This window comes from Artemia franciscana, chromosome 14 (assembly GCF_032884065.1).
Source record: "Artemia franciscana chromosome 14, ASM3288406v1, whole genome shotgun sequence".
In the NCBI taxonomy this organism is placed as follows: Eukaryota; Metazoa; Arthropoda; class Branchiopoda; order Anostraca; family Artemiidae; genus Artemia; species Artemia franciscana.
Genome location: NC_088876.1, coordinates 24906172 through 24934151, shown reverse-complemented (window position 1 = coordinate 24934151; position 27980 = coordinate 24906172). Strand labels below are relative to the sequence as shown.

Below are 27980 nucleotides of genomic sequence, written 5' to 3'. Positions count from 1 at the left end.
ACTGTGAAAAAACCTGGACCTTGGCTAATCTACCTGTAACATCTTTACTGCACCCACCGTCAATACTAATAATACTACCAAAATAAGTAAAGCTGTCCACTTGATCGATCTTCTCGTCACCCAGCATCACCTCTTTACCTCCATTTAACAATGCAAAGGTGACTTAACGGTCATCCAGTAGCCCCTCGAGCGAGGTAGGAGAGAAAGTAGAGATATGAGGGGTCTTCTCAAGCTGGAATAAGATTTTTATGAGTTTTCGTATCGTATGGCTGTTAAGGGTTTTGGTAATGGCGTTCTTTTCTTCTTTTTTTCCTTAAGTGTGGCCACGGTTAATCACACTTTGATCGGCGCGGCGTCTGCACTTACGATAGAACCGCATTTTTTAAATGTGTGTTTCATTTTCGGCTCTTTTATATTTTGTTCCTAGTTGTTTAGCAGTCAGCTATTGGCAATATATTTAAAAGAATGAAGCACGGACTTATTTTAGTATTTTTCCAGTTGTTCAACACCTTATATTGTGAGGTAGAAGAACCAAATGACAATGAATTAAATGACTATCATTCGGTAAGTGAATTTAACATTGGATTTGCCAGAGCATTAGGCTACTAATAAAATTTTAATCCACTTTTAAAATAGGCTAATTTCTATGGTAATGTGAAATATTACATTTATGTAGGGTAAGACAACCAGTACTGAGACACTTTGATCCCTCTGCCTATTCTGGGACAGAATCTTTGATTGGATAACAACATGTTCAATACTAGGACAAAAGACTTTAATCTTTGACACCCAATCTATACATTTTTCCAGGTTGCTTCCAAAAAACCTGTTGTTTTTTGTCCCAGTATTGGACATGTTGCAATCCAACCAAAGATTCTGTCCCAGAATGGGCAGAGTGATTGAAGTGTCCCAGTACTGGTTGTCTTACCTTACTGTGCATTTCCATGTTTGAAATTTAAATGACTATCTCATTTTTTTTGTGGTAATCATGTAATTGAAAGATCAATAATTTTTCAGAAAATCCAGGGCTGAAAGCCATAGCAAAATCAAGAAATGCAAATGGTCAAAATAGCCTAGGCCTAGGCTATAGGAACATGCAACAGAGGCCTAATTTATAAAGGAAATGTTTTTCCTGATTAATTTCCATACAACTCAGCACAGTTAAAATGGACACACCTACTGCTTAATATTTCTTTCAGTTCTCTTTCTCATATAGGCTTATTACCTTCATTTGTGCCCTTACAAATTCTTGTTTTGAACCCTTTAAAGGAGTATACAAGTAACACATTTCTGTGTTTCTTTTAGCTAGTTGAACTAACCCCCTACTTAATATAGCTTATTTCAATCCAATCACTAACAACCTGGCTGTCTAGAGACATAATCATGAATAAGGCTTTTTTGTATTTTCAATTTTTTTGGAAGCTCCAAAAACAAAACAAAAAATGTGGTAAATTTGGTGTAGCCTAGTTTAAATTGCTGATATAGAAATATGCCAAAAATACCTCTCAATGTCTATTTTTATGTTCTTTCCAAATATAATAATTGCTTTGGGCTACTAACAAATTCAATTTTAATCCCATTATGAACCCACAGAAATAATTGGCTGCTACCATTTCTCTTAATTCTTAGCTGCATAAAAGGGTTAGGAACAACAATTCTCACTTCATGATATGCAGAATAATTGTAGTTAGCCCAATATTTTCCAGCTGTAGTTCCACTATATTTTACCCCTAACCCCCCTCATGTGCAAACACATATTCCATATTATATATTTCTCATATGTTTATTGATTCTTGATTTTGTTACTATTGATTCAATGTACATGTAAAGCAATTTTAACAAGAGTGTCAGTAACAGAGGTATATAAGCTGTATCTAAAACAAGAGAAAAAGGTATCAGTAAAATTCTAGTTAATTGACTTCTTGCTATCACAGAAAGGGTGTAGGTTAGGAAGATGAAACTTTCAGGGATGAATCTACAGACTAAAGTATGTCCTGGGAAGGTATTTTGAAGCAACTACCTCCACTTCTTCTCCCTCTAGAGGGCCCTGACCTTTGATGACCTTTATAAATATGTGCATTATAAAAGTGAAACCTTGCAAAATAGATCTTCTGCTTAATTGAAGTACAACAAAATTGTTTTTAACTTCATAACATTGCTCAATTCCATTTTATAAGGCTTTGAAGATATACAAATGCATTTCCTAAATTTTGAAGAAAAAAAACATTGATAGGCTAAGGCTCAAAATTCTACTCAAATAACAGGAATTGCATTTTCAGAACTAAAGGCAGAGAAAAAGCAACTAGTAACTGAAAATCTGGTAAAATTCTTCAGACACCACATTTGATTTGGTAAAAAAAAGTGTTGAGGGAATGTAGTGATAAATTTGCTCCTTTGGTGAAGAATTTTTCCTGTCATAGAAATAATCCTAAACTTCCAAGACACATACTCCAAGCAATATGTGAAAAAAATAGTCTTTGGTGGTCTTATATTGAGTCACAACATAGTAAAGTAGTCAGACAAGGGCATTTGGATACTCAGTTGCATGAGGATTCAGGTGAATGGCATGTGTACTCACTAGTGAGAAACAAGGTCACTCAGCTTCTTAGGGCTAATTGTGAAGAGCTTGAGCTGCATATTATTCAGTCAAGCACTGCATCACCTAAAATATTTTGGAAATATGTAAATAGGAATAAGCCTAACCTTGCACCATCTACATCTACATTCACACATCAGGATACACACCAAAAGATTGATAGTTATTCTGAGAAGGCTCTTATTTTTAACCAAATTTTTTCTTCAGTTTTTGTTAAAACACAGCCAGTTCATTCAAATGAAGCTAATTTTGTATCTCAAGTAGAGTCAATTGTGTTGTTTGACATTCTTGTTCCATTTGATGATTCAGATTTCTCATTGACTGAAGTTTATACTATTCTTATAAAATTGGATACATCTAAAGTGCTGGGTTTGGATGGTTTCCCAAACATAATGATAAGACAATTTGCTCATGAAATTGCAGAACCACTTACCTATATATTTAACTTATCTTTGGTGCATGGACTGTGTCTGTCAGGGTGGAAGAAGGCCTTGGTAAAGCCACTTCACAAAAGTGGCTCCAGGTTGGATTTTAAAAACTATTGGCCAATTTCAATTACATCTATTTTTTGCTGAGTGATGGAAAAGTTGATTGTTTCATGTGTTCAAAAGTATTTTGGCAGAAATTATCTTTGGAATCCTGCTCAGTATGATTTTCGAAAAAAAAATATAGGTCTTGTAATGCTCAGCTTCTTGAGGTTATTTTGGACTTTCAATGTTTTGCCAATTTAGCTATACCCTTTGACTGCATTTACATCAACTTCTCAAAGGCATTCAACAAAGTCTCAATACTCACCCTTCTTAAAAAATGTGCAGCTTATAAATTGGGTAAAAAAACAATTGTATTTAATGCTGATTATCTAAATGGACGACCTCAGCAGGTTGTTGTTGGTGAAGCTATGTCATCCTCAATTGATGTGTTAAGCAGATTCCTCCAGGGTAGCTGCCTGGGTCCAATTTTATTTTGTTTATTTATTAATGATCTGCCTTCCTCTGTTCAGCATTCTACTGTCAAGATGTTCCCGGATGATGTAAAACTTTATCTACCAGTACAAGACAAAATGATGTGCAACTTTTACAGGAACATCTTGACTCTCTAACTTATTGGTGTAAATCTAATTCCATGTTCATAAACCCTTCTAAGTGTGTTGTTCTAGACTATGCTCATAAACTCCCACCTGTGCATACTTACCAGCTGTCTGGCATACGAATCCCTTCTAACGAAATAGTGCGTGACCTTGGCATTTACTTTGATACCCAATTGAAATTTGATAAGCATGTTTTGGAAATTGTAAAGAATACAAATTATCATTTATCGTCTATAAGGAGAAGCTTTAGTAGGTTTAACCTTCATAATTTCTTACTACTATATAAATCAATGGCCTGCCCTCTTCTTGAGTATAATACTTCTGTTTGGTTTCCATTAAGTCTAACAGATGAGCATAGGATAGAAAAGGTTCAGAGAAGGGCCACTAGATTGGTCCCATACCTTCAGCACCTTTCCTATCTGCAGAGACTTTCTAGGCTTCAACTCCCATTGCTGAAGTTTTGTAGACATTGCAATGACCTTGTAAATATGTTTTGTATAATTAAAGGATGATGTTGATCCAAATTTATTTTTTAAATTTAGCCATTATCACTCTACTCGTCAGCATGATTATAAATTATATCCCCCAAAACCACTGAAAAAAATTGGTCAATTATCTTTTGTTAGTAGAGCTGCTGGACCATGGAATGGTTTGCCTTTGGAGGTTGTTGAGACAGAGAGTGTTCGAATTTTTAAGAGTGCATTAGTAAATACACCTTTTTATTTAGACGCTTTTGTTGTGTAGTGTTGTGTTATTTAGAAGTTTTTGCTGTTTAGTTTGTGATTGCCAATTTACTTTAGATTAGTATTATGATTTTGTGTTTTTGTGACAAGCATTGATGCTTACCGCTATTCGTAATAATAAATAAATAAATAAATAGACTTGTCATGCCGGCAAATTTCAGGGCCCTCTAGAGGGAGAAGGAGTGGAGGTGGGTACTTTAAAATATCTTCCTGGGACATACTTTAGCCTGTAGATTCATCCCTGAAAGTTTCATTTTCCTAACCTAAACCCTTTCCAAGATAGCAAGAAGTCAATTAACTAGAATTTTATCAAAAGTATCATCTTTGAGGGTCTATAAAGGCTTAAAATTGAACTTGCAAGGAAACAATTATTATATGCAGAAAGAGCAACAAAAAGGCATTACCTTAAATCACATTTAAAGCAAGATAAGGTGGACTGCATTCTTCTGTAGAACATCTTGCTTTTGAATTGATGAGGTGACACAATTAGTGGGTGTGATGGGGTGTGGCATCCCACTGGTACTTCTATTTCATGTTACTCCACTCCAAATTGACTACATTTTTGAAAGAATTAATTGATTCACCAGTGACAGTCTCATTAGAAAGACTGTTCCAAGTTGGGACAGTACATACTTAGCGAAAGTTTGTCTTCTGTGTCTGGAGAGCTCCTGTTGCAGCTTCATTGAGTGGCCTCTTGTCATGGTGGCAAGGGAAGGAGTAAAAATTGAGTTAGCCATATTATTCTAGTGCATTTTCTTGACAAAAATGACATCTCCTCTGTGCTACCTAACAAATATGGGTATCTTCAGGCAATGCAGACATTCAGGGTATGGTAGCTGTTGGTGTGGGGCACAAAGCTTAGTTGCTCTTCTCTGTACTCTCTCTAGGGCTGCCACATCTCCCCTATACTGGAGATTTGTAAAAGGGCAGTCAAACTCCAAATGAGGCCTTACAAGATCATCATATAATTTTCTTATTATCAGAGGATAGCTTGATGATATAGTTTGTTTAATTAGTCCGAGGGCTCTGTTGGCCATATCAAGTTTTTGCATAGTGTGCTCATGGAGCTTAAACTTCCTGTCAACAATCACCCCTAAGTCTTGTTCTTTTGGGTATCTTCCAGTGACACAGACATTCAGGGTAAGGAAGCTGTTGGTGTGGGGCACAAAGCTTAGTTGCTCGTCTCTGTATGCTCTCTTGAGCAGATTATTTACCTTATCTTCTAGGTCAGTAATTTAAACTGCTCTATCTTTTTTCTTGATTTAATTTGTAAAAAAAGTTATACATTAACGTTGGTGTTTTTAAGCCTATTTTTCTATTTACTCTCACATTCTAAGTTTACTTCTATGTCAAGCTTTTGAGAAAAAAAGAATCACATTCATGGTTTGGCTAAGGGATTTCAAAGAAAGGTGGAGCAAAACCATGAATGTATCAGAGGAAATGTAACATTCCTGAGTTTTCCTTTTGAAATCAATTACAAAATCATGGATATTCTATTAATTGAGTTTATAGAAACTAAGAACCATTGATTTGAAAAATGAAAATCATAATTTAAAGTCTTGATGTAAGATTGTTGAAAAAGCCCATAAATTTTCTGGCACACAAAGCTTTCATTGGTTCATTGCTGAATTCAGTTCATCATCATAAGGTTCTTCATCTGCCAAATCATGGACACCAACTCTAACTGGTATAGACTCCCAGAAATGTCTCTTTTCATGTGGATACAATATGTTTGTGCATCTACATTCTGGCAAAAGCCCTTGTTCATTGTGTTTTTTTTTTCCAAAAATCACACTTGGAGTAAAACTCTTTGCTGTAATCAAATTTATAAAAAAAACAAATTATACCCTGACAAAATTGATTTCCACAGCAATAGTTACTTTGAACAAGAGCCGGTGTGACTTCTCTTCACTTTCACTTCAGTTTGCATGTTTAGTACTTCTACCTTCTGTCATGACTCTTTGATAGCATGTGCAAAGATTTTCTAAATCATCTAACTGCACAGATTTTCTTTTCAGTGTTACTGTGAAAATTGGCAAGTGTTGACTATCACTAGTGAATGTCAGGAAACATCAAATACATTAGTGGTCAAATATTTCATTACATTCTTGTGCATTTGGACCCTCACTGGTTTACGTCAGTAATCACAAATAGGCTCTACAGAATGTCCAAAAGAGAGGAAAAACCCCAATCCTAGAAATATCCAAAAGAGAAGAAAAACCCCAATTCTTAAAACTCAATCCTTATCTCTATGTGAGAAGTAAAATTGGAAAAAAACAAATCCTTACCTTTGTTTGGATTCAGTCAGCTTTATTGGTCCTATGCAAATCTTGTGCCAGTCTTATGTGAAGTTTTATTCTGACAGGAATGTTTTTTTTTTTAATTTTTTGGTCTGATACTCTTGACATACACAGAATGGATACTGCAGTGAATTGTGTATTTTTTTTTTTTTAGAAGCCAAATGCATTAATTGTAGGTAAACAAGAATACAATTTTTTATTTCTGTCATGAAAAGTACTCTGAAATACTTTCTGAAATGGTTTCTGCTAAAATTAAATGCAACTCATGTTTGGATTACAGACAATTAAAATGTTTTGACATTATACATATTAAAAACAGATTTGTTAAATGTTCTGACATTATAAAATTGCAATCCAATAATGGTATAGCATTCAGTAATCAAGTGATATCTGAAATTTGTGCTATGTGAAATTTTATATTATTATTATTTTCTTTTCTTGTTAAAAATGTACTGTGTGTTTTATGTTATTAGTCATTTCTCCCAGAGGGTGACAAAAAATCTATCATGACTGGATTACTGAAAAGAAAATATATATATCTTGGAAATGCTCTACATTCACCATTAGTGCATGGTGAACATCAACATTCTCTAGTGAAAACTTGAAATAACAAGCAACTATGTTTTTGTTGACATTCACCAGATTTTGGACATTCAAGATAACATGTATATATATGTATATAAATTGATAAATCATATAAATATTATTTTATATTTACATTAGAAAATGGCATTTTCAATTCTCTTTCAATACCAGGTAAGATAAAATGCACCCCTCTTTTCAAAATTGATTATATTTGGAAAGGGTTCTAAATTGTGAATTGAAGGGTCAAATTAAATTTTATACATTTTATTTTGGTTCTATAAGTAACCTTAACCTAAAATGTAAGGTATCAGTCATAGTGGTATTGGATAAGCTATTCCTTTCTGGATAAACTCTCCTTGGTAAATTGGTAACACTCATGAGGATGGTCACTGCTGAACTAAGCACTAGAAGAACAGAAGGGTTTTACTATTTAAGACTCAATTCAACATTATTTCTAAATATAATGGTGACTACTCTGACAATTGCTTCCCAGTCAATCCCCATAAGAGAGGTGTTTTTCCTCTCAAATGGATGCCTTTTCACTGGCTTCAAAACAAATTCTGTTTATGTAGGTGATTTCTAGAGCTTACTTGGCATCTAGAGCCAGAATATCTAAGACACGATCTTGTTTAATGTCTTTAGTGAATTGTAAAGATTTTCCCCATTTCCTTAGTTGTAAGCAGTTTTGATTTATTATATAAAATGAAGTGCACAAGGGGCTTAAAGTATAGAGAAATAGTAGCTGGTCTTGTCAAATTTGTAGACTGTTTTCATATATTATGAACCAGGTCAGAAACATGTACAAAAATAATGCAAAAGCAATAGAATCAGCGAAGATTTGTACATAGCTTAGGGCTATATCCAGTGGTCTATAATGCTTCCCCTGAATGGATCTTAAAGAAGGCTTAAGGAACTCAAGAGGCTAAGAAGCTCCATTTTTAAAAGTTGTTCAGCTTAATAAACAAAACAAAAATGAGTAAAACTTAATCAAACATTTTATCAAAGAATATCTTTCCATAAAATTTTCTTTCCAAAAGAATGAATCACCTTCACTTTTATTACTTGTGATAAGGATTAAACTGCCTAGAGTAGTTGTTCTCAACCTTATTTAAATCCCATACCCCTTAAAAATTCATCATGGAATGCCCTCTCCAACGTAGTACTACTAACAATCTATAATCTCTTTAATAATTTTGTTTTTGTTATCTTAATGAAAACTGAGCTTTAAAGTCAATTGAACATTTTACATTTTTATTTTTATTTTTTAACAATTTCTCATGAACATTTATGAACAGAAAATTTAATATTTTTCAATGAGATCCTGGAGCTTGAATATTGGAGCTGCACTGTTTGAAATATGGACCAAATGACAAAAGGTGGGGCCTTAAATCTGGAGCTGCATCAAGTTTATTTCTATATTCGTTTTTGACTAATGCATAGAATGAAAACAGTCTCTCAACAAGTACTGAGCTTTGGAAAGGCAATAGGCACTTGAGGGCTTTATCACCAATGTGTCTATATTCTTTCCTTGTTCATGCCCAGAACTCAGTAAGATTTGTATCTTTGATCTTGGAACACAGAGAAGAATCTGTCAAAATTCAATTAATGCCTCTTTCTCTGAGATTGACAAGTTGCTTCTTGAAGGATATTTGAAGTGTTTTTAAGTGTAATATAACATCATATTTCACTTCCTCTGATAGTTTGAGATTCTTCTCCATCAGGAGACCATGAAGTGTGCCAGAAACTTGTCACTGGTTCTTGGTGAGACAGGAATCTCAAACTTTTAATTTTTTTTTATCATGGGCTCAATCTTGTGAGATACCTTGAAAATGTTAATGGAGCTGTTCTGCTATCCTACATTAAGTTTATTAATTTTTGAAAAAAAATGTCACTGAAGTATGCAAGCTGCTGAAATCGAATACAATCATGTAACTTGGAAGCCAACTGAAAAGATGGATTGTTGAAAAAGACCTGTGCTTCATTTCTCAATTAAAAAAATCTTGTGAGTACTTTTCCTTTGGATACAAGTTCCAAGATAAGGCTTGAAGATAGCTTTAAAGGTATCTATACTTTTTCATTTGAAAAAGGGGTAAACAGCAACATTCTTTCCAGACCAAAAAGCCATTTTTACAGGTAGGAAGACCTATTTAATAGCGTGTCTGAGGTTGTCAGTAAAAGTTCAGAAGCATAAATAGCCGGGAAATGGCTGGATCACTGGTCCATTAAAAGAAAGTTGGATGTTTTTAGAGCGCTTGAGATACATTACGGCCAATGCAAAATTCAGAATTTAGTTCTTCAACGCATTCAAAAATTTGGCTTGAGCTATGTTGGGGTGTAGGTAAAGGGTAAAAAAAAACTCATCATGGAATATGATAAGTTTGATTGATTGTTGAAAAAGACCTGTGCTTCACTTCTCAATTCAAAAAATCTTGTGAGTACTTTTCCTTGGGATAATCATCAAACCTCTGTATGAAATAGCAGGACAAAAAAATTTGCCAAAACCCGGGGGCGAGCTCATGTAAGCTATGCTTATTTTCACATAACAATTTAAATAGTTATGATTTTGTTGCATAACTTTGACTATTTTGTTGAAAACTCCTTTCAATGAATTAGGAAGGGATTTTGAAGCTAGGCTCTGCCTATGGATAGTGCAATGGCTCTCGGAAATAGGGAAGCTATATCTTTGATGTGATGTCTTAAACCTTTGTAACAGTCAGACATTGATTTAATACCCCCAGCAGAAACACCACAACAATTTTCTCAGCCAACTGAAGCTTGGTTGAACCTACTTACAATTACATTAAGTATGTCCTGAACAGTACATCTTTCAGTGACAGGATGGCATAACAATGGTTTTTCCTCAAACATATTTTTATTCAAATATTCTGCAATTACAAGCAAACTATTAAACTTGAATTATCAGTGCTTTCATCCACTTGAACCAAACAGAAGTTTTTTATTTTGTTATTTTCAAACAGTTTCTGGTAAAACCCGGCTCAATAGTAAACGAAACTCTAAAAGATGGAATTTCGATGCTAAAAGATTTATCAAAAGAATCGGATTTTTATGCTGATTTAAAATATATAAGTTTCATCAAATTTAGTCTTTGTCATCAAAAGTTACGAGCCTGAGAAAATTTGCCTTATTTTGGAAAATAGGGGGAAACACCCCCTAAAAGTCATAGGATCTTAACGAAAATGACACCATCGCATTCAGCGTATCAGAGAACCCTATAGAAAAATTTTAAGGTCCAATCTACAAAAATGTGGAATTTCTTATTTTTTGCCAGAAGACAAATCACAGGGGCGTGTTTATTTGTTTTTTGTTTTTTTTCCAGGGGTCATCGTATCGACCAAGTGGTCCTAGAGTGTTGCAAGAGGGCTCATTCTAACGGAAATGAAAAGTTCCAGTGCCCTTTTTAAGTGACCAAAAAAATTGGAGGGCACCTAGGCCTCCTTCCCCAACCCTTATTTCTCAAAATCGTCTGATCAAAACTAATAGAAAGCCATTTAGCCAAAAAAAGAATTAATATGCAAAATTCATTTTAATAATTTATTTACGGAGAGCCAAAATCAGACATGCATTAATTCAAAAACTTTCAGAAATTAAATAAAAAAACAAGTTTTTTGAAATGAAAGTAAGGAGTGATATTAAAACTTAAAACGAACAGAAATTACTCCGTATATGAAAGGGGCTTTTCCTCCTCGACACCCCGCTCCTTGCGCTAAAGTTTGATTCTTTCTCGCAATTCTACTTTTTAAAACAATAAAAAACTTTAGCGTAAAGAGCGGGGTGTCGAGGAGTAAAAGCCCCTTTCATATACGGAGTAATTTCTGTTCGTTTTAAGTTTTAATGTCGCTCCTTACTTTCATTTCAAAAAACTTGTTTTTTTTTTATTTAATTACTTACATAGATTCAATGTTGTCTGACACATCCCTAATTTTCTCAAAACTATGTTGTCTAATAAGAGATTTCTTCATCTTTTTTACATGTTGTTCATCCAACATACATTTAACATCATCTTTAATACAATCAGAGATTAATTTATAAAAACAAGTTGTTTAAACTGAAAAATGAGGAGCACAATTAAAACTCAAAACAAACAGAAATTATTAAGTATATGAAGAGGTTACACCTCTCCTCAATACCTTACTTTTCACACTAAAGTTTTTAGCACTTTAAAAAGCTTCTTATTCTAATTAAACAGCTCTTGTGTTTAGGAGTCATTCTTAAAAAATCGGGATAAACAAACAACCAAACTTTACCGTAAAGAGCAAGGTATTGAGAAGGGGGACAACCTTTTCATATACGAAATCATTTTGGTCTGTTTTTAGTTTTAGTGTTGCTCCTTAGTTTCAGTTGAAAAAATATATATCTTTTTTTTTATTTAATTTCTGATCGTTTTTCCAATAATGCTGGTACATCTGGCTCGCGCTCCATGAAAAATTCCCTCCCCTCAAGAGAATCTCCTCCTTTGGAAGTTCATCCCAAGTAGAATACCCCCCTCCCATAAAATTTTTGGACGATTCCATCTTTGTTGAAAATTCCCCCTCCCTCCATAAAATCTCTTGCAGAAGATTCAGCCTGAGAAATTCTCCTTGGCATACTTTTGTTTGAAAAAGACTAAGACTAAAAAATTTTCCAGAAATCCAAACACACTGAAAAATTTCCTGGACGATTTCCCCAGAACATCTCCACATACAAAATTTTCCTGGACGATTTCCCCAGAACATCTCCACATACAAAATTTTCCTGGACGATTTCCCCAGAACATATCCACATACAAAATGTTCCTGGACGATTTCCCCAGAACATCTCCACATACAAAATTTTCCTGGACGATTTCCCCAGAACATCTCCACATACAAAATTTTCCTGGACGATTTCCCCAGAACATCTCCACATACAAAATTTTCCTGGACGATTTCCCCAGAACATCTCCACATACAAAATTGATTAGGCAAAGAGAAAGTAAGACAAATGAGAATAACTTCATTAGGAATTCTGCCAAATCGCCCTAGTGTAAAATTTCCTCTGGAAACTTTATTCCAGGAAATTTCCCTCAACGTATAAAATTATCCCCAAGGAAACCCACCCCAAACCTAAAATCCCCACCCCCTTTAAAATATTTGTATACTTCCCAACAACAAGTACTATACCTAAACAAGAGCAAATTTTATTACTTAAAGACCTATCCCCAGGGGCTTGGGGGGATCATGTTGTCTTCAAAGGTATAGTTTTGGAACTTTTCAACTATGGTGAACAAAATGGCATCTTTTTGGCCAAATAATAAAAGGCACTAGAAATTTTAATTTCTGTTTGAATGAGCCTTTTTTGATATTCTAGGACTATTGGTTCAATACAATCACCACTGGTGAAAAAGAAATATGCATCAGCTATCTTTCTTCTGGTAAAAAAAAATGCAAAATTCCACGTTTTTACATATTGGTTTTTTAGTGTTTTGGTTACTATTGACCCACTTTGCTCCTTACTTACAGTTTGTTACCAACAACTGCTTTTTAGCATCTGTATGGTTTTTACTGTGTTTGGCAATGTGATAACTGATTCTGTGTGATGCTGCTGCTGCATTATCATTTTCTGTATGGGAAAAAATGAAGTGATGTTTTGACTTTTTCAGAGTCTTTGGAAAAAATATATGTGTATAATATCTATATATATAAAAATAAGTTGTCTGTCTGTCTGTCTGTGGATCAGGTGACGTCATGTTTCTGTGTCGGCTGACGTCATGAAATTAGTTGTCGTCATTTTTGCTTTGACGGTGACGTCATTCAAGATATTTAAGACATATGTTCATGTAGAAATCTATTAATGTTTAAGTTTACAATGACTGATGAACTTACCATGGCAAAAGCTGATGAAGATGCTCAAAGAGTCTATGCCAAAAAACTTGCTGCTGATAGAGAAAGTCAGAAAAGAAAGCGTGCCGAGGAATCAAAAGAACAGCAAGGAAACAGGCTTGAGGCTAAAGAACGCAAAACCGCGCAGTTAGATGAAGATCCACCTGGACAGCGAGAGTCAAAACATATCAAAACTGAAAATGATAGCGATGATGATTGGGTTTGGGATTTTGACTTGGATAAGGTCATCAATGCCTACCAGATTTTAGTTAAAAAAACAAAGGTTCGGCGATATGTATTTCATAGTGAAGCTGAAAAATAAAGAAGAAAAAGAAAACTGAAAAAAGAAAAAATGTAAAAAACTAAAAAATACTAAAAAGAAAAAAACACTCAAAGAGAAATTACAGACCGGGACACAAATGACGACCGGGGCAGAGGGAATATAAATAACGACCGGGACACTCAAAGAGAAATTACAGACTGGGATACCGGGACACAAATGACGACCGGGACACAGGGAATATAAATGACGACCAGGACACAGGTATTTAAGAATATCGTTCAAAGACAAATTTTTAATTGTAAGAAGACCGTTGAAAGATAAATTTCTAATTGTAAAATGACTGAAGAACCTACAATGGCAACGGTACCACCATCGAAGTAGATAACCAGTGGGTTGTTCCATATTCCCCATTATCATCAAAAACATTTAATGCACACATAAACCTTGAATACTGTAACTCCGTAAAGGCAATCAAATACATATGTAAATACGTCAACAAAGGCAGTGACATGGCAGTTTTTGGCTTGCAGCCCGAAATCAAAGATTTCGACGAAATCGTACAATATCAGGCTGGAAGATACATAAGCAGTAATGAAGCTGTTTGGTGAATTCTTTCATTTCCGATACATGAACGTAGTCCAGCTGTTGTTCACTTAGCGGTACATTTACAGAATGGTCAACGTGTTTATTTCTCGGAAACCAAGGTGCAACTAAGAGCCCTGAATCCACCGGATACAAAATTAACAGCTTTTTTTTTCGCTTTGCAAAAATGATTCTTTTGCAAAAAAACTGCTGTATACTGAAGTGCCTTCGTATTACACGTGGAATACTAAAAATAAAGTATTTGAACGTCGAAAACAGGGTAAGTCAGTCGACGGCCAACCTACCATCTTCAAAGATACCACGATAGGAAGACTCTACACCGTTCACCCCAATCAACATGAATGCTTCTTTCTACGCCTGCTTTTGGTGAATATACCCGGTCCGACATCCTTTGAGTATTTGAGAACTGTAAACGGTACTATACATGACACTTACCGTAGTGCATGCCAAGCTCTGAATTTATTGGAGAATGACCAACACTGGGATAACTGCATCAATGACGCGTGCGAAACGTCAACCCCAAGTCAAATTCGTGCATTGTTTGGCATCATTTTAACAACTTGCTCTCCATCAGCTCCTACAGAGTTATGGGAAAAATATAAGTCAAAAATGTCCGAAGATATACACCATCGAAAACAGTTAGAGACGTCAGATATGACTTTTGATTTTACATCAGAAATTTATAACTACACTTTAGTTATTATAGAAGATTTGTGCGTACGTATGGCAAACAAACCTCTTCAGGATTTTGGAATGCCTTCACCTAACCGTATCGCTGCTGTTTCGACATGTGTAGAATTGGATCGTGAACAAAGTTACAGAACGAGTGATCTATTGTCGTATGTACAAAATAACATTTCCAAGTTAACGTCGGAACAAAAAGACATTTATGATACGATAGACTCAATTTCAGGACGTATACAACTACCTGCTGATTTCTGTAATTTAGTGACGTCCAAAAATGAATTGATTGAAAAAGTATTTCCGAATATTCTAAAAAATTATAAAAATAATAAATGGCTTAGTGAAAGAGCGATTCTCGCACCCAAAAATATAGACGTCCACGAAATCAACAATATTGTTTTGACCAAGATTCGAGACCAGGCAGTCCTTTACAAGTCAGTCGACACAGTTTTGGAACCAAATGAAGCGGTTAATTATCCATCTGAATTTTTAAATTCCATAGATCTTTCAGGGTTTCCACCACACGTGCTACAACTAAAAATAGGCGTTCCAATAATACTTTTAAGAAATATCAACCTACCAAAGCTTTGCAATGGCACGCGACTTGCCGTAAAAAAAAACAATGGAAAACCTAATAGAGGCCACAATCTTGACAGGGCCTTTCGAGGGTGAGGCTTTTCTTATTCTTCGCATTCCCATGATTCCAACGGATCTGCCTTTTCAATTTAAAAGATTGCAATTCCCAATTCGATTAGCATTTGCAATCACCATTAACAAAGCTCAAGGTCAATCATTAGAAAAATGTGGTATAGATCTTAATACTGATTATTTTTCCCATGGACAATTGTACGTTGCATGTTCGAGGGTCGGTAAACCTGACAATCTATTTATATGCAGCGACAATTGGACAGCGAAGAATGTTGTATATTCGCAAGTTTTACGCAGTTGATTTGTATTGTATCTATCTATCTATCTATCTATATAAAAACGAGTTGTGTGTATGCATATTTGTTTGTTTGTAAAAAGAGCGTTTACATATGACGTCATTATTAGTACATACGGCTTTGTATATGCACAGACAATGGGAAAGCCAAGAATGTTGTATATTCGCAATTTTTACGTAGTTTAACTCCTGCAGACGAAATGAATGCTTGCCTGAAAAATTCTAATTTATGGGCACACGTAAAAATATTAAAATTAACTACAAATATGCGTGTCCGATTGCAAAACGATGACTCTGGTCAAACATTTTCAGATCAATTGCTGGCAATTGGAAACGGAAAGCTCCCAGTAGTGGGAAAGCCAAAAATGTTGTATATTCGCAATTTTTACGTAGTTTGAAACACATATATAAATCTATCTATATTCACAGGTGGGACACAGGGACGCAACTATAATGGCGCGTAACTAATATGGCGCGTAACGACTTACGCGCGCGGGGGGGCTTGGGGGGGCGCGAAGCGCCCCACCAACTAGGTGTTGGGGTGGCGCGAAGCGCCACCCCAACAGCTAGTATAATATATGTGTATACACATATAAAATATATGTGTGTAATTAGGGTGTTTAGTGTGTAAATGCTGCATTAACAGTCAGGTTTTATGCATTCATTTGATAAAATGTCTCCACATATAATACACAATCATTTCTGACAGTCATCATAAGCCGTGAATGAGAATCCATGCATCAGATATTCATCACAATATTTCCTTTTTTTGATGACAATGAATTGAAGTTATAAGTTTTTTTAATTAGGATTGTGGAGCCGGTTATAAGTTACCTGACTCCAACTCTGACTCCAATGATTGATATACCAACTCCAAATCCATTCATCCAAAATTTACTAAAATCCTGACTTCATATTCCTGTTTTAAACCTTTATTTAACTAGATTTGTAAAAGTTATAACCGACCCTGCCTCCAGGCATTTCAATATACAGACTCCAACTCCACTGAGAAAAAAATTACTACGACTCCAACTCCGACACCACAGCACTGCTTTTAATAGACGTTGACTTGGCAATTATGTCAATTATGACCATAGTACTGTCCATTGATGCACTCTCATCTGATTGTGCTTGTAAATTAGATTGGTTTGAACTGTTCTTTGTTGATGCTGCCATCCCACCCTGCTCAATCTTTTCAATAGCAGCAGAGGTCTTAACTGTTCCAATTTTTAACCGCTAGTCCATTTGAACATTTCAACAATCATTTAGTAACTGGGTGTGTATTTACAACCCTAACTTAAAAAAGAATAATACAAGAGTGGCAAAGTATCTTCAAAATAAAAAAGACATTGAACTAGAATGAAGATTATTTTGTCAAGGAAACCAGACAAAGATAAGAGTTGCATGCCACACTAAAAATATCAGTCATTGTACAACAGTTTTGTGTCTGTGTACAGTAATTTAATGTTGGAAAGACAAATAGTATTTGCCTGACTCCCTTATAAGTAAATGGATAGCAATCTTATATTTCTTACATCTGTGGGTTTTTCATTCAAACATTTTCCAGTGCTTCCATGTGCTGTTAATGGCATGCACAAACCTAGACACACTCAACTTGGTCAACAATGTGTCAACTATAATGCGTAGCTGTTTAATGCCAATGGCCAAGGTATTGATTCTGGCAATGCTGATATTTTCTATTGCATTTCCTCAAAAGCTTCTGCATACCCCTTGGGATACCCTACCACAGGCTGGGAACCAATGGTCTAGAGGTACTTCCTTGTGAAGAACTACACAGTACAACAATTTTGGTTATAGGACAAAACTGCTCCCAGTCAGTTTAAAATTTGCTATTGTAGAACAAAAGTGCAGAAACTTAAGAGGCAAAAAATAGAGCGTATGTTACCATCAACAATCAAAATTATGTGTAAGGTAATGGTATAAAACTTTTATATCTAGTACTTGGCTATCACAACTTTGAAAAAGCCCATTTAAGTCCTTTAAAATGGCAGTTTTGTCCAGTAATTATACAAAAGTGTTTCAAGCAGCAATAAGTAAAAGCATTCGGAAATGTGATAAATTGACAGTACTTTAATAGATGCAGATGGATATATTCATAGTTGTAATAAAAGTTGGCTTCTCTAAAAATTAACTATTTGATTCATTTGTGTACAAAATTGAAAATGGAGCTTTCAAACATAAAACATTTTTTATTCCTTCTGACGAGGCTATATTTATTTATTTTTCTATGGGAATATGCCAACATTTCAAAATATATGTATCTCATGGAATTGTATATCTGGTTGCAGATAGTCTATACGTTTACACAGCCGAAATTGTGCTGAAGTGTAACAATATTTTGCTTGGGAATGTTTTTGGAACACTCCTAAAGGACCACCCCCCCCCCTGCCTTGTTTGTGTAGGTTCCTTCAGCCTTCAAGTCTGATTTAACTTGCCGACTTTTGCTGATCTTAATCTTCTTATTTTTTTTCAGATTGAAGGAAAAGTATTTTCTCCATCATCTCTGCCTCAAGAAATAAAGCTGAAATTTGGATTTATCCCTTCATCAGAAGACTGGAGATTAAATACCACTGTTTTTGTCGATGGGGGTGATTGGAAGGGTTTTATCAAGTATGTAATACAGATAAAATGTGAAGGGGAGTTAGTTAATATTTATACCAAATGTTTCTGGACCGACTTGTCTGTATGAGGTCTGTCTACGTCTTTTACTTTTTAAGAAGCTAAACAAAGCAGCAACCCTAAGCAGACTTTCCGAGCTCTCTTATTCTTAAGCATGGGGAAGTTTTGAAATGCCTAGATTCAAGACTTTTTACTTCTCTCAGCCACCTTAGCAGACAAGTTGTTGTTATTCTTTTTTCTTTTCTTTTTTTTTGGTAAATAAATTTTATTTATCTTATCTTAAGGTTCCATTCCCTAAAACGTGGTCTAAGTGTTCCATCTTTGGAACCACCTGAACTATCAAACATGATAGGACTAAGAGGACAGCCCGAACATATTAAATTTACAATAAGTGAAAACAAACAACCTGGACAACCAATACGGGCAGCTAATGCAAAGTACATTGCTAAATTGTCTGAAGTAATCAAAATTCAAAATGAAGTAGAAAGACAAATGCAGTTAGAAGATATACAGAAGATTTGTCAAGGCAAAAGTTAAAGGCCCAATAACAAAAAACGTAATTGTACAAAGGTGCTAATTCTAATCTAAGGTCAATTAAAATGTTTAAAGGGATTAATTGATGAAAATGAAGCACATATAAATGTGATTAGAAAACCAGTGAAAGTGAGATTCACAACAGCTAAAGAAAAAGGCATGGAACAAACAACAGCAAGAATCACATTGGATTGTAAACGAAAATTTTGAACAGTGATCTGTGGTTGGAATCTGAAAACGACGTATATTTTTTATCTATAATGCCTTCAGAAATTAAATGAGATGATGTATGAATCTAAACTGCTAAAGCAAAAGGCATGGAAAAAACTTACTGAGGTGAGAGATGAACAAAAATGATGATGAACAAAAATGGACAATGAAATCTACGGCTTGAGGACGAGGAACAGCGATGACTGCCCACAAAAATGATCTAAATAGATCAGAACTTTGAGAAAAAATTCGTATTTTTCACAGGGTGGCCTTATCATACCTGTGGTGACGTCATGACATCAAGAAAAGGCTGCAATTGTCTGCGGTTAGATAACAAGTGACGATGAAAAATCCATATATAGAAGCATGCCGCGTGCTGAGTACTATATATATATATATATATATATATATATATATATATATATATATATATATATATATATATATATGTGTATGGCTATGCTGTTTGTCCTATGTGATTGCATGGATGAGTAGGGTTAAGGCCTCATTCAAGTGCTGATCTATATTAATCACTAATGTAGGAAAACAATGTTCCTTTTCTCCTTCTGTCATCCTTTTTTTTATATGTTCTAGTTCTTTTGCATAAAGAGACAGAAGGAGAAAAGGAAGACTGTTTTCCTAAATTAGTGATTAATATAGACCAGCACTTGAATGAGGCCTTAACCCTACTCATCCATACAATCACATAGGTCAAACAGAGTGACGTCATGTTTGTGTGTCGACTTACGTCATGTTTGTCGACTGACGTCATTTTAAGGATTGAGCTGTATGCGTCATGAAATTGTTTGTCGACTGACGTCATGTTTGTCAACTGATGAAATTACATAACGGGACACCGGGACACAAATGACGACCGGGACACAGGGAAAATAAATGACGACCGGGACACTCAAAGAGAAATTACAAACTGGGACACCGGGACACAAATGACGACCGGGACACAGGGAATATAAATGACGACCGGGGCACAGGGACACAACTACAACGGGGACGCTGGGGGCACAGGCGGGATAGATAAATGACGACCGGGACACAGGGATTGTTCGAATAGAAATTACAGACCGGGACACAAATGACGACCGGGACACTGGGACACAGGGAATATAAATGACGACCGGGACACTCAAAGAGAAATTACAAACGGGGACACCGGGACACAAATGACGACCGGAACACAGGGAATATAAATGACGACCGGGACACAGGGACACATCATTAGAATAATGAGGTATAGATATGAATACGGATTGCTTTTCCCATAGACAATTATCGGTTGCATGTTCAAGAGTCAGTAAACCTGACAATCTATTTATATGCATAGACAATGGGACAGCGAAGAATTTTGTAAATTCGCATGTTTTATGTAGTTTAAAACATATATATATATATATATATATATATATATATAATATATATCTATCTCTATTCACAGGTGGGACACAGGGACACAACTACAATGGCGCGTAACTAATATGGCGCTTAACGACTTACGTGCGCGGGGGGGCTTTCCCCCATATATATATATATATATATATATATATATATATATATATATATATATATATATATATATATATATATATATATATATATATGTATATATATATATATATATATATATATATATATATATATATATATATATATATATATATATATATATATATATTTATATATATATTTATATATATATATATATATATATATATATATATATATATATATATATATATATATATATATATATATTGTGTATGGCTATGCTGTTTGACAGCATATATATATGCTGTTGCATTGGTGATTTCTCTTTTCATTCTATATATATATATATATATATATATATATATATATAATATATATATATATATATATATATATATATATATGTATATATATATATATATATATATATATATATATATATATATATATATATATATATATATATATATATATATATATATATATATATATATATATATATATATATATATACTGGAAGTTCTTTTGCGCCAACCGTCTAGGGCTAAACTGGAAGCAGGTCGTCTGCGGTTGGAGTAGGAGGATGCCAAAGCAGAATTTAAGCGAAATGGGAACTTACTCGGAGGGTTTAAATAGGGATGCTTTGAATAGATTGGGTAGGGGAGGAGCTTGCGTAGCTGTGTTAGCTTCAGACGGCTTTGTGCTACGGTGAGTTGTTAGTTGCAGCAGTAGTAGCATATAGCAGTGCTTCAAAAATAATAGGCGCACATGGAAAACTTAGAAAGATGATGATATGGTTGGGCTTATGGGTCCCCTTCCATCTACGCGCCTGGTCCATTTGAAACCTAAAGCTATTGTAAATAGTCTTCAACAATTGTAACCAGTAATATGGTATTTTAATACTACTTTTCTGCACTCGTGCTACAGTTTTTTCATATTCTTGGTTGACCTTTAGTTCTAAAGTTTTCGTTGGTCGATTTGATTTGAACCTTCTAGAATCTGGAGGCTCTTTCATACGAATGACCAAACCTCTCTCCTTTGTGTCATATATTATTTATATTTTTAGCTTTCAGGAGTTTGTATTTTACTAACTCATATCTTCTTTCACTTGTATAGAGAAGATGGTACGTTCAGCGTTAATGGGCTATTACCTGGATCATACGTCGTTGAAGTTGTTAACCCCTCTGTGTTTTATGAGCCTGTCCGGATTGATATAAACTCAAAGGGGAAGATACGGGCAAGGAAGTTGAACTATATTCAACCGTCTCAAGTTAATCAACTACCTTATCCTCTCAAATTGAAACCAATGCTCCCATATAAATATTTCCAACAGAGAGAACAATGGCGGATCACGGACTTTTTATTCTCGCCAATGGTACTATTATATTTCTTGCGTTCTTATTTGAATTTTTCACTACTTTCTATGATTCTTTTAGTTCTTTTAAGCAATTAAATCAAAACAATAACTAATTTTTCATCTTAAAGTAAGGAGCAACATTAAAACTTAAAACGAACAGAAATTATTACGTATAGCCTATGAAGTGGATTGCCTCCTCTGCAGCACCTTGCTCTTTACGCTAAAGTTTTTTTTAGTACTTTTAAAATGGCTTCTTATTGTTCAAATTAAACGACCCTTGTGTTTCAGTAGTCTTTTTAAAGAATTGGGACAAAATTTAAACTTTAGCGCAAAGAGCGAGATGTTGAGGATGAGGCAACCCCTTTCATATACATAATAATTTCTGTCCGTTTTAATTTGTAATGTTGTTCCTTGCTTTCAGTTTAAAAAACTTGTTTTTTTTTTCATATAATTTCTGATCATTTTTTTAAATAGTGCCAGGAAATCTGGCCCCATTTCCACGGAGAAATGCCCTCCCCACGGAAATCTCCCCTCGAAAATTCAATCTCAGGGAAAATTCACCCATGACAATTACCCTTAACAACTCCACGCGTAAAATTGAGACGAAAAAGAGTAAACAAGACATTTACAAAATTATTGCCGATTTCCCCAGTGGATAAACTTCCCCTGACAACTCACCCCCTGGAAACTTCCCTCCCCATGAAAAATTCCGCCGTGGAAAAAAAATAAGAAAATTTGTCCCCCGCCCGAAAATGTATGCTTGCTTCCCAACAATAAATACCACGCATAAACAATGGGATCATTTTATCTCTTAAAGACTATTGCCCTGGGGCTTTGGGGCATGTTATGCCCAAAGGCAAAGGTATTGGGCTTTCAACTATGATGAGCATAATGGTCATCTAAAAAATTCGATCCGACGATTTTGGGAAAAAAGGGGGGTTTGGGCCTAGTTCCCCTCCAATCTTTTTGGTCTCTTAAAAAGGATACTATAAATTTTAATTTCTGTTTGAATGAGCCCTCTCAAGGTATTCAAGACCTCCGGGTTGTTACGACCATCCCTGACAAAAAAAAAAAAAAAAAAAATAAACACGCACCCGTGACCTTTCTTCTGGCAAAAAATACAAAATTCCACATTTTTGCTGGTAGGAGCTTGAAATCTTCACAGTAGGGTTTTTGATACGCTGAATTTGATGGTGTGATTTTCTTTAAGATTTTGTCTGTTTTAGGGGGCGTTTCCCCCTTTTTTGGAAAATGGCATTCTCACAATTTTGAGAATGCTATTGCTACATGATGGCAGTTTTTCTTCAGTCCAATCCCAAATTTGAGTCTGGGCCCCGGAATAATTGCAATTTTTGCGATTTACAATACTTTGAAAGAAACACAAAAGGGATTGGATTTACAATTTATTCAACTATAAAACAAGCAAGGCCATATCCAGGGGGAGGGGTCACCGTGTTTGACCTCCCTGCCCCCGAAAGTTTGCCCAGTTCGTAAAAAATAGCAAAAATACATATAAACTAGTTTTTAAGGCGTTCTGTAAAGATTTTTTTGGCACCCCCTCCCCCGAACCAAAATCCTGGATATGTCCTTTAAAACAAATATAATGCCAAATGAGTTATGTCCATAAACACTATTGTCCTAACTAAAGGGTCATAATTTGGTATTTGGGAAACCATCCATTGGATCAACAGAATTATCCCTTTTAATGTGAGTTGGTTTAAGTTAGGAAAATAACAATGCGACTGTTATAGGGTTTATATGCCCTATTCAGGGGGACTGGGGCATCTTCGATATTGCAAACGGTAATCCTTATAAACTGATCTAGTATTTAGGATATACTGGCAGGGGAAGGGATTAGGAGTTAACTGACAGCTTTTTTCATCTAAGCAAAATTTAGAGAACCCCTGGATTAAGATTTTGTAAAGCTAATTTATTTTTATCTTTTTCATTCCAGTAGTAGTTTTAACATGTTTTTTGCCTTCTTTTTCTTCTCAAATAAAAGTGCCGTATTTTAATTATCTTAAATTTTTTACTTGGTTTCCTTCTAAGCATTGATAATACATCCTTGAGAAGTGTGTATATGATTAAAGACTCGCTCGAGGTAGTAAAGTGAAAAAACTAAAAATATTTTATTAAAAAGCTTAAAGTTGTGTATGTGACAGGAATCTTTTTCCCCTTTTAGAAAAAATTGAAATTTACATACATCATTCTAAATTTTTTTTTAATTTTATCGCATGCATTTTCAATTTATTATTTTATTATGGATCGATTAGGATTCTTCTTTTATATATTTTTTTTCTTTATATATTATATATTCTTTCTTTTATATATATATATATATATATATATATATATATATATATATATATATATATATATATATATATATATATATATATATATATATATATATATGTTTATATATATATATATATGTTTATATATATATATATATATATGTTCTTCTTTCTTTTATATATTACTCCTCAATTAATGTATTTATGAGGGAAGTAAAAGTAGAATAATTCTTTTTCAGGTTCTTATGATGGTCGTCCCTTGTTTGCTTATTTTAGTTCTTCCAAAAATAGTTAACAGTGAGGAGACGAAAAAGGTCAGATTTCTCATCTCTTTTCGGTTGTCTTTTTTTTCTAACTAGATTATTAGTTGTGACTTGTCATAACTATAAAACTTACGAGCCACTATGCTAGCCAGTGGCGCCAGTTCATGAACATCTAAGGGGGGGGTTTCAAAACTTGGTGGGAAGGGGGAAAAATCTAGGGTTGTGGATGCCCTCTCCCTCTAATTAACACCCCTAATCGTAACTGTGTAAGCTAACCAGTGGTTCAAATTAAGTCTTGATACGGATCCACTGATGAACATATTTGTGGATGATTAATATTGAATAAGGAACATTTTATTATTTTAAAATTGTTGGAAAATTAAAATTGTTTTTTTCAATTTCGAACTTACTTTTTATGACGCTTTTTAATTTCGAGACTGAAGTTTCAAAACCAAATCGTAACCGCATTTTGGAGTAAGAAAATGTTTGACTGCAAATATCGGTCCGCCGTGAAATTCGTATAAAAATAAACGGGAACCGTTTATATTTCCCGGATTTTCTTAGCTCATAATGATTTTCTAGTTTTTTTTTTTGTTTTTTTTGTTAATTTGCTTTCTGTTTTATGACTGAAAATTGTTGTTTAAATTAATTTTCTTTGAATTTGTTGAATTCAGGCCTCTAATAATTCTAAGAAAAATTGTCATGAGACGAGAAATCATAGCGCGCACCATATAATAGTTCGTGTGATACAGCGTCTCTGGACAGTTTTTGCTGCAAAAATATTATTGCATGAATTTTAATTTTTTTTGGGGGGGGGGGTGTAAATTAGGTAACCATTCACCTGTTGGTCAGGGCTAGACTTAGAATAGTCTTGAGATCTAAGAGATAAACAAAGTTTTTTGTCTAGCTAACAATGGTAAAATGGTAATAATATGGCATTTACCATTATTAATAACAATAATGGTAAAATGGTAATAATAGCTGTAATAGACATTCATTCAAAATTATATGGGAAAATCATTGTTCCTTGTGAGTTTCTACGTTGCTCTATACTTTAATCCGAAAAAACGTGTTTTGTAGATTCCACTCATTTTCAGTATCGTATTTAGGCTTATCTAAGGCATTGGAAAGCCGTAGCCTTCCACAATACCCTCCCCCCTCCCCCTTGTTTACGCTAAAGTTTAAATTCTGCACAAAAATGCATTGAAATTGAAAATCATCCTTGATGAAAAGCACACCCTGAACTTATTTAATGGGTAATGGGGGGTTTGAAGTGCCAAAAGTGATTTTTTCAAGTCGGGATCTCTTGGTCAACGATATGAGATTAGCATAGGAATAAATTTTTTGTCTATTAATTTTGTAATTTTAAACCTAAAATAACTCAAAGCTAAGATAAAAGCATAAGATATGAATTTATGAAACTGGTTTGATTAATCAGAGCTAGTCCCATTTCAACTTTATGAAAGATTGTTCTATTGATTTTTTTTTTCTGCATTTCAAGCATATTGGAACATCAAGGACTCAAATTTCAAAAGGAAATTAAAACCTAGATTCATGCACGCAAGCCTATTATTTCCTGTTGCACCCTTGCCTCCCTTGAAATTGCACCCTTGAAATTTGAGAAATGGACAATTGTTCCTATGTTGTTGAATATTTTGAAGATAATTCACCTTTCTTTGCGGGTTTAATTTTTATAGTTCTAATTTGTTCTGTGAAGCCTGTGAAATTAACTGTAATTGTTGTTTTTTTAACACTTGAATTCATGTGTATACTTTTACGCCTTCGATTAGAAGCCAAATCGAAAAATGTCACTTTTTAATTTGTGAGAAATTTCTCTGGAACACCAACCGGGGGTTTGGGGCTGCATTTGCTTCTCGCCCCTGGATTTCGAAAAGTATCTTTTTTGGTATCTTTGTCAAAGAAAATGAAAAAAAAAATCCCCATCCCCTGTTTTTGTAAAATATATTTTCTGTATCTTTATTTAAAAAATAATTAAAATATATCCTTGCTACATTTGCTACATGGAATAAAAATTTATTCTATGCTAAGTTTTCTAAAAATAATAACTGATGCCTCAGTGTGAAAAAAAACAGTCGGAAAGATCTTAGCTCCATTAACCTCTGGCGCTCCCTCAGCCAATCAGCGCGGAAAGATCTTGGCTCTATCGTCGATGTCGCGACGATAGCTATGTGTTGCTTTTGAAAAATGTTTGCGCAACTGGTGTCTACATAGACTGTGGTATATACAGTCATGGACGTTTGTCTCAGAAATGGGACACATCACAGCACCACCAACGGTGTGGTCAGCGAAATGAACTATTAGGTCTCCTAAATTCCCTCTGCGTGTGTGACCAGCCATCGCTAACAATTCGTCATTGCGCACGTGTGAAGGAGGAAACAAGGCAAGATGTGCGACACATGATTTGTACTAAAGCTCTTCTATAGAGAAGATAGGAAAGTACATGACTGTACCTAAGCTGTACTTTCATCTACCGTTGGTTTACGAAGGTAAAAGAATTGCAGTTTGAACCACTCATACATTGAGACAATCTTGACTCTTTTTTTTTTCAGGAGATGGAAAATATGCAAATGCCACGTTTAGAAGTTCCTGAAATGAGTGAAGTGTTGACATCATTTTTCGGTGGAGACAAACAAAAAAAGAAATCTTCTGTGTCAGCAAGAAAGAAGAAGGAGTAATATTACTCCTGAGTGATGAGTTGATAGATTTAATTGCTGTTTATATTTGTGTTTTTTTAGTAGCTTGTGATGTAATATAAGTCCTTGTTTTTTTCTATAGATCTCTTTCTTTTAATGGAATGTTATGCGAAAGGTCCTCAATTCTTTGAACCTACTATTGATAAGCTAAATTGAAAAATCACTTAAAAAGCAAATATTTTATCGGCTCTTCTAAGTATAAAAGTCAAATCTCCATTTATATGTGTTTTTGTTGTTATTTTTTTTCTTAAAAATATCAAGGAGTCTTTTGGCCTTAACTCTTATTTGGAAATCTATGCCTCAATTAGAACTAATTTATGCTTTAAAGTACTTCGTTTTTTCCCTGTTTTTTCTATGTATTTGTATACAAATAAGTGTGACTTGGAGTTTGTAGCCCTCTCCTGTGGTAATAATAAAGGTAAGGTAATAATAATAAATAATATATAATAATAAAATAATAACATAACTAATAGGTAATAATAAAAATAATAAAACAATAAAATGGCATAGGTAATATAGGTAATAGGTAATTAAAAATAATAAATAATAATAATAAAGGTAATAATAGTAAATAGGTAATAATAATATAATAAATAGTGGGAAGGGGAGATGCAAACTCCTAATCCCACCCTTTTGCGTAAACATTTAACTTTTGTATAACAAACCCTGGACAAAAAGTCATCAATGTAAAATGCGTTCTATTTCCATTCGTTACAAGGAGATTTTTCACTTTATTATTTTTAAATTTGATAAATATTGCTGCTAGGGGTGCTTGTCCTA

The 27980-nt window shown here is 34.3% G+C and overlaps 1 protein-coding gene across 1 annotated transcript; it reads left to right on the top strand.

The window, feature by feature from the left end:
• The first annotated feature begins 408 nt into the window (after positions 1–408).
• Positions 409–27279, top strand: LOC136035492 (ER membrane protein complex subunit 7 homolog). Its single transcript, XM_065717323.1, has 5 exons — positions 409–564; positions 18177–18313; positions 21686–21944; positions 24463–24537; positions 27057–27279. Exons 1-5 carry the CDS (start codon positions 466–468, stop codon positions 27180–27182), a joined length of 696 nt encoding a protein of 231 aa, XP_065573395.1. The 5' UTR covers positions 409–465; the 3' UTR covers positions 27183–27279.
• Positions 27280–27980: the final 701 nt, after the last annotated feature.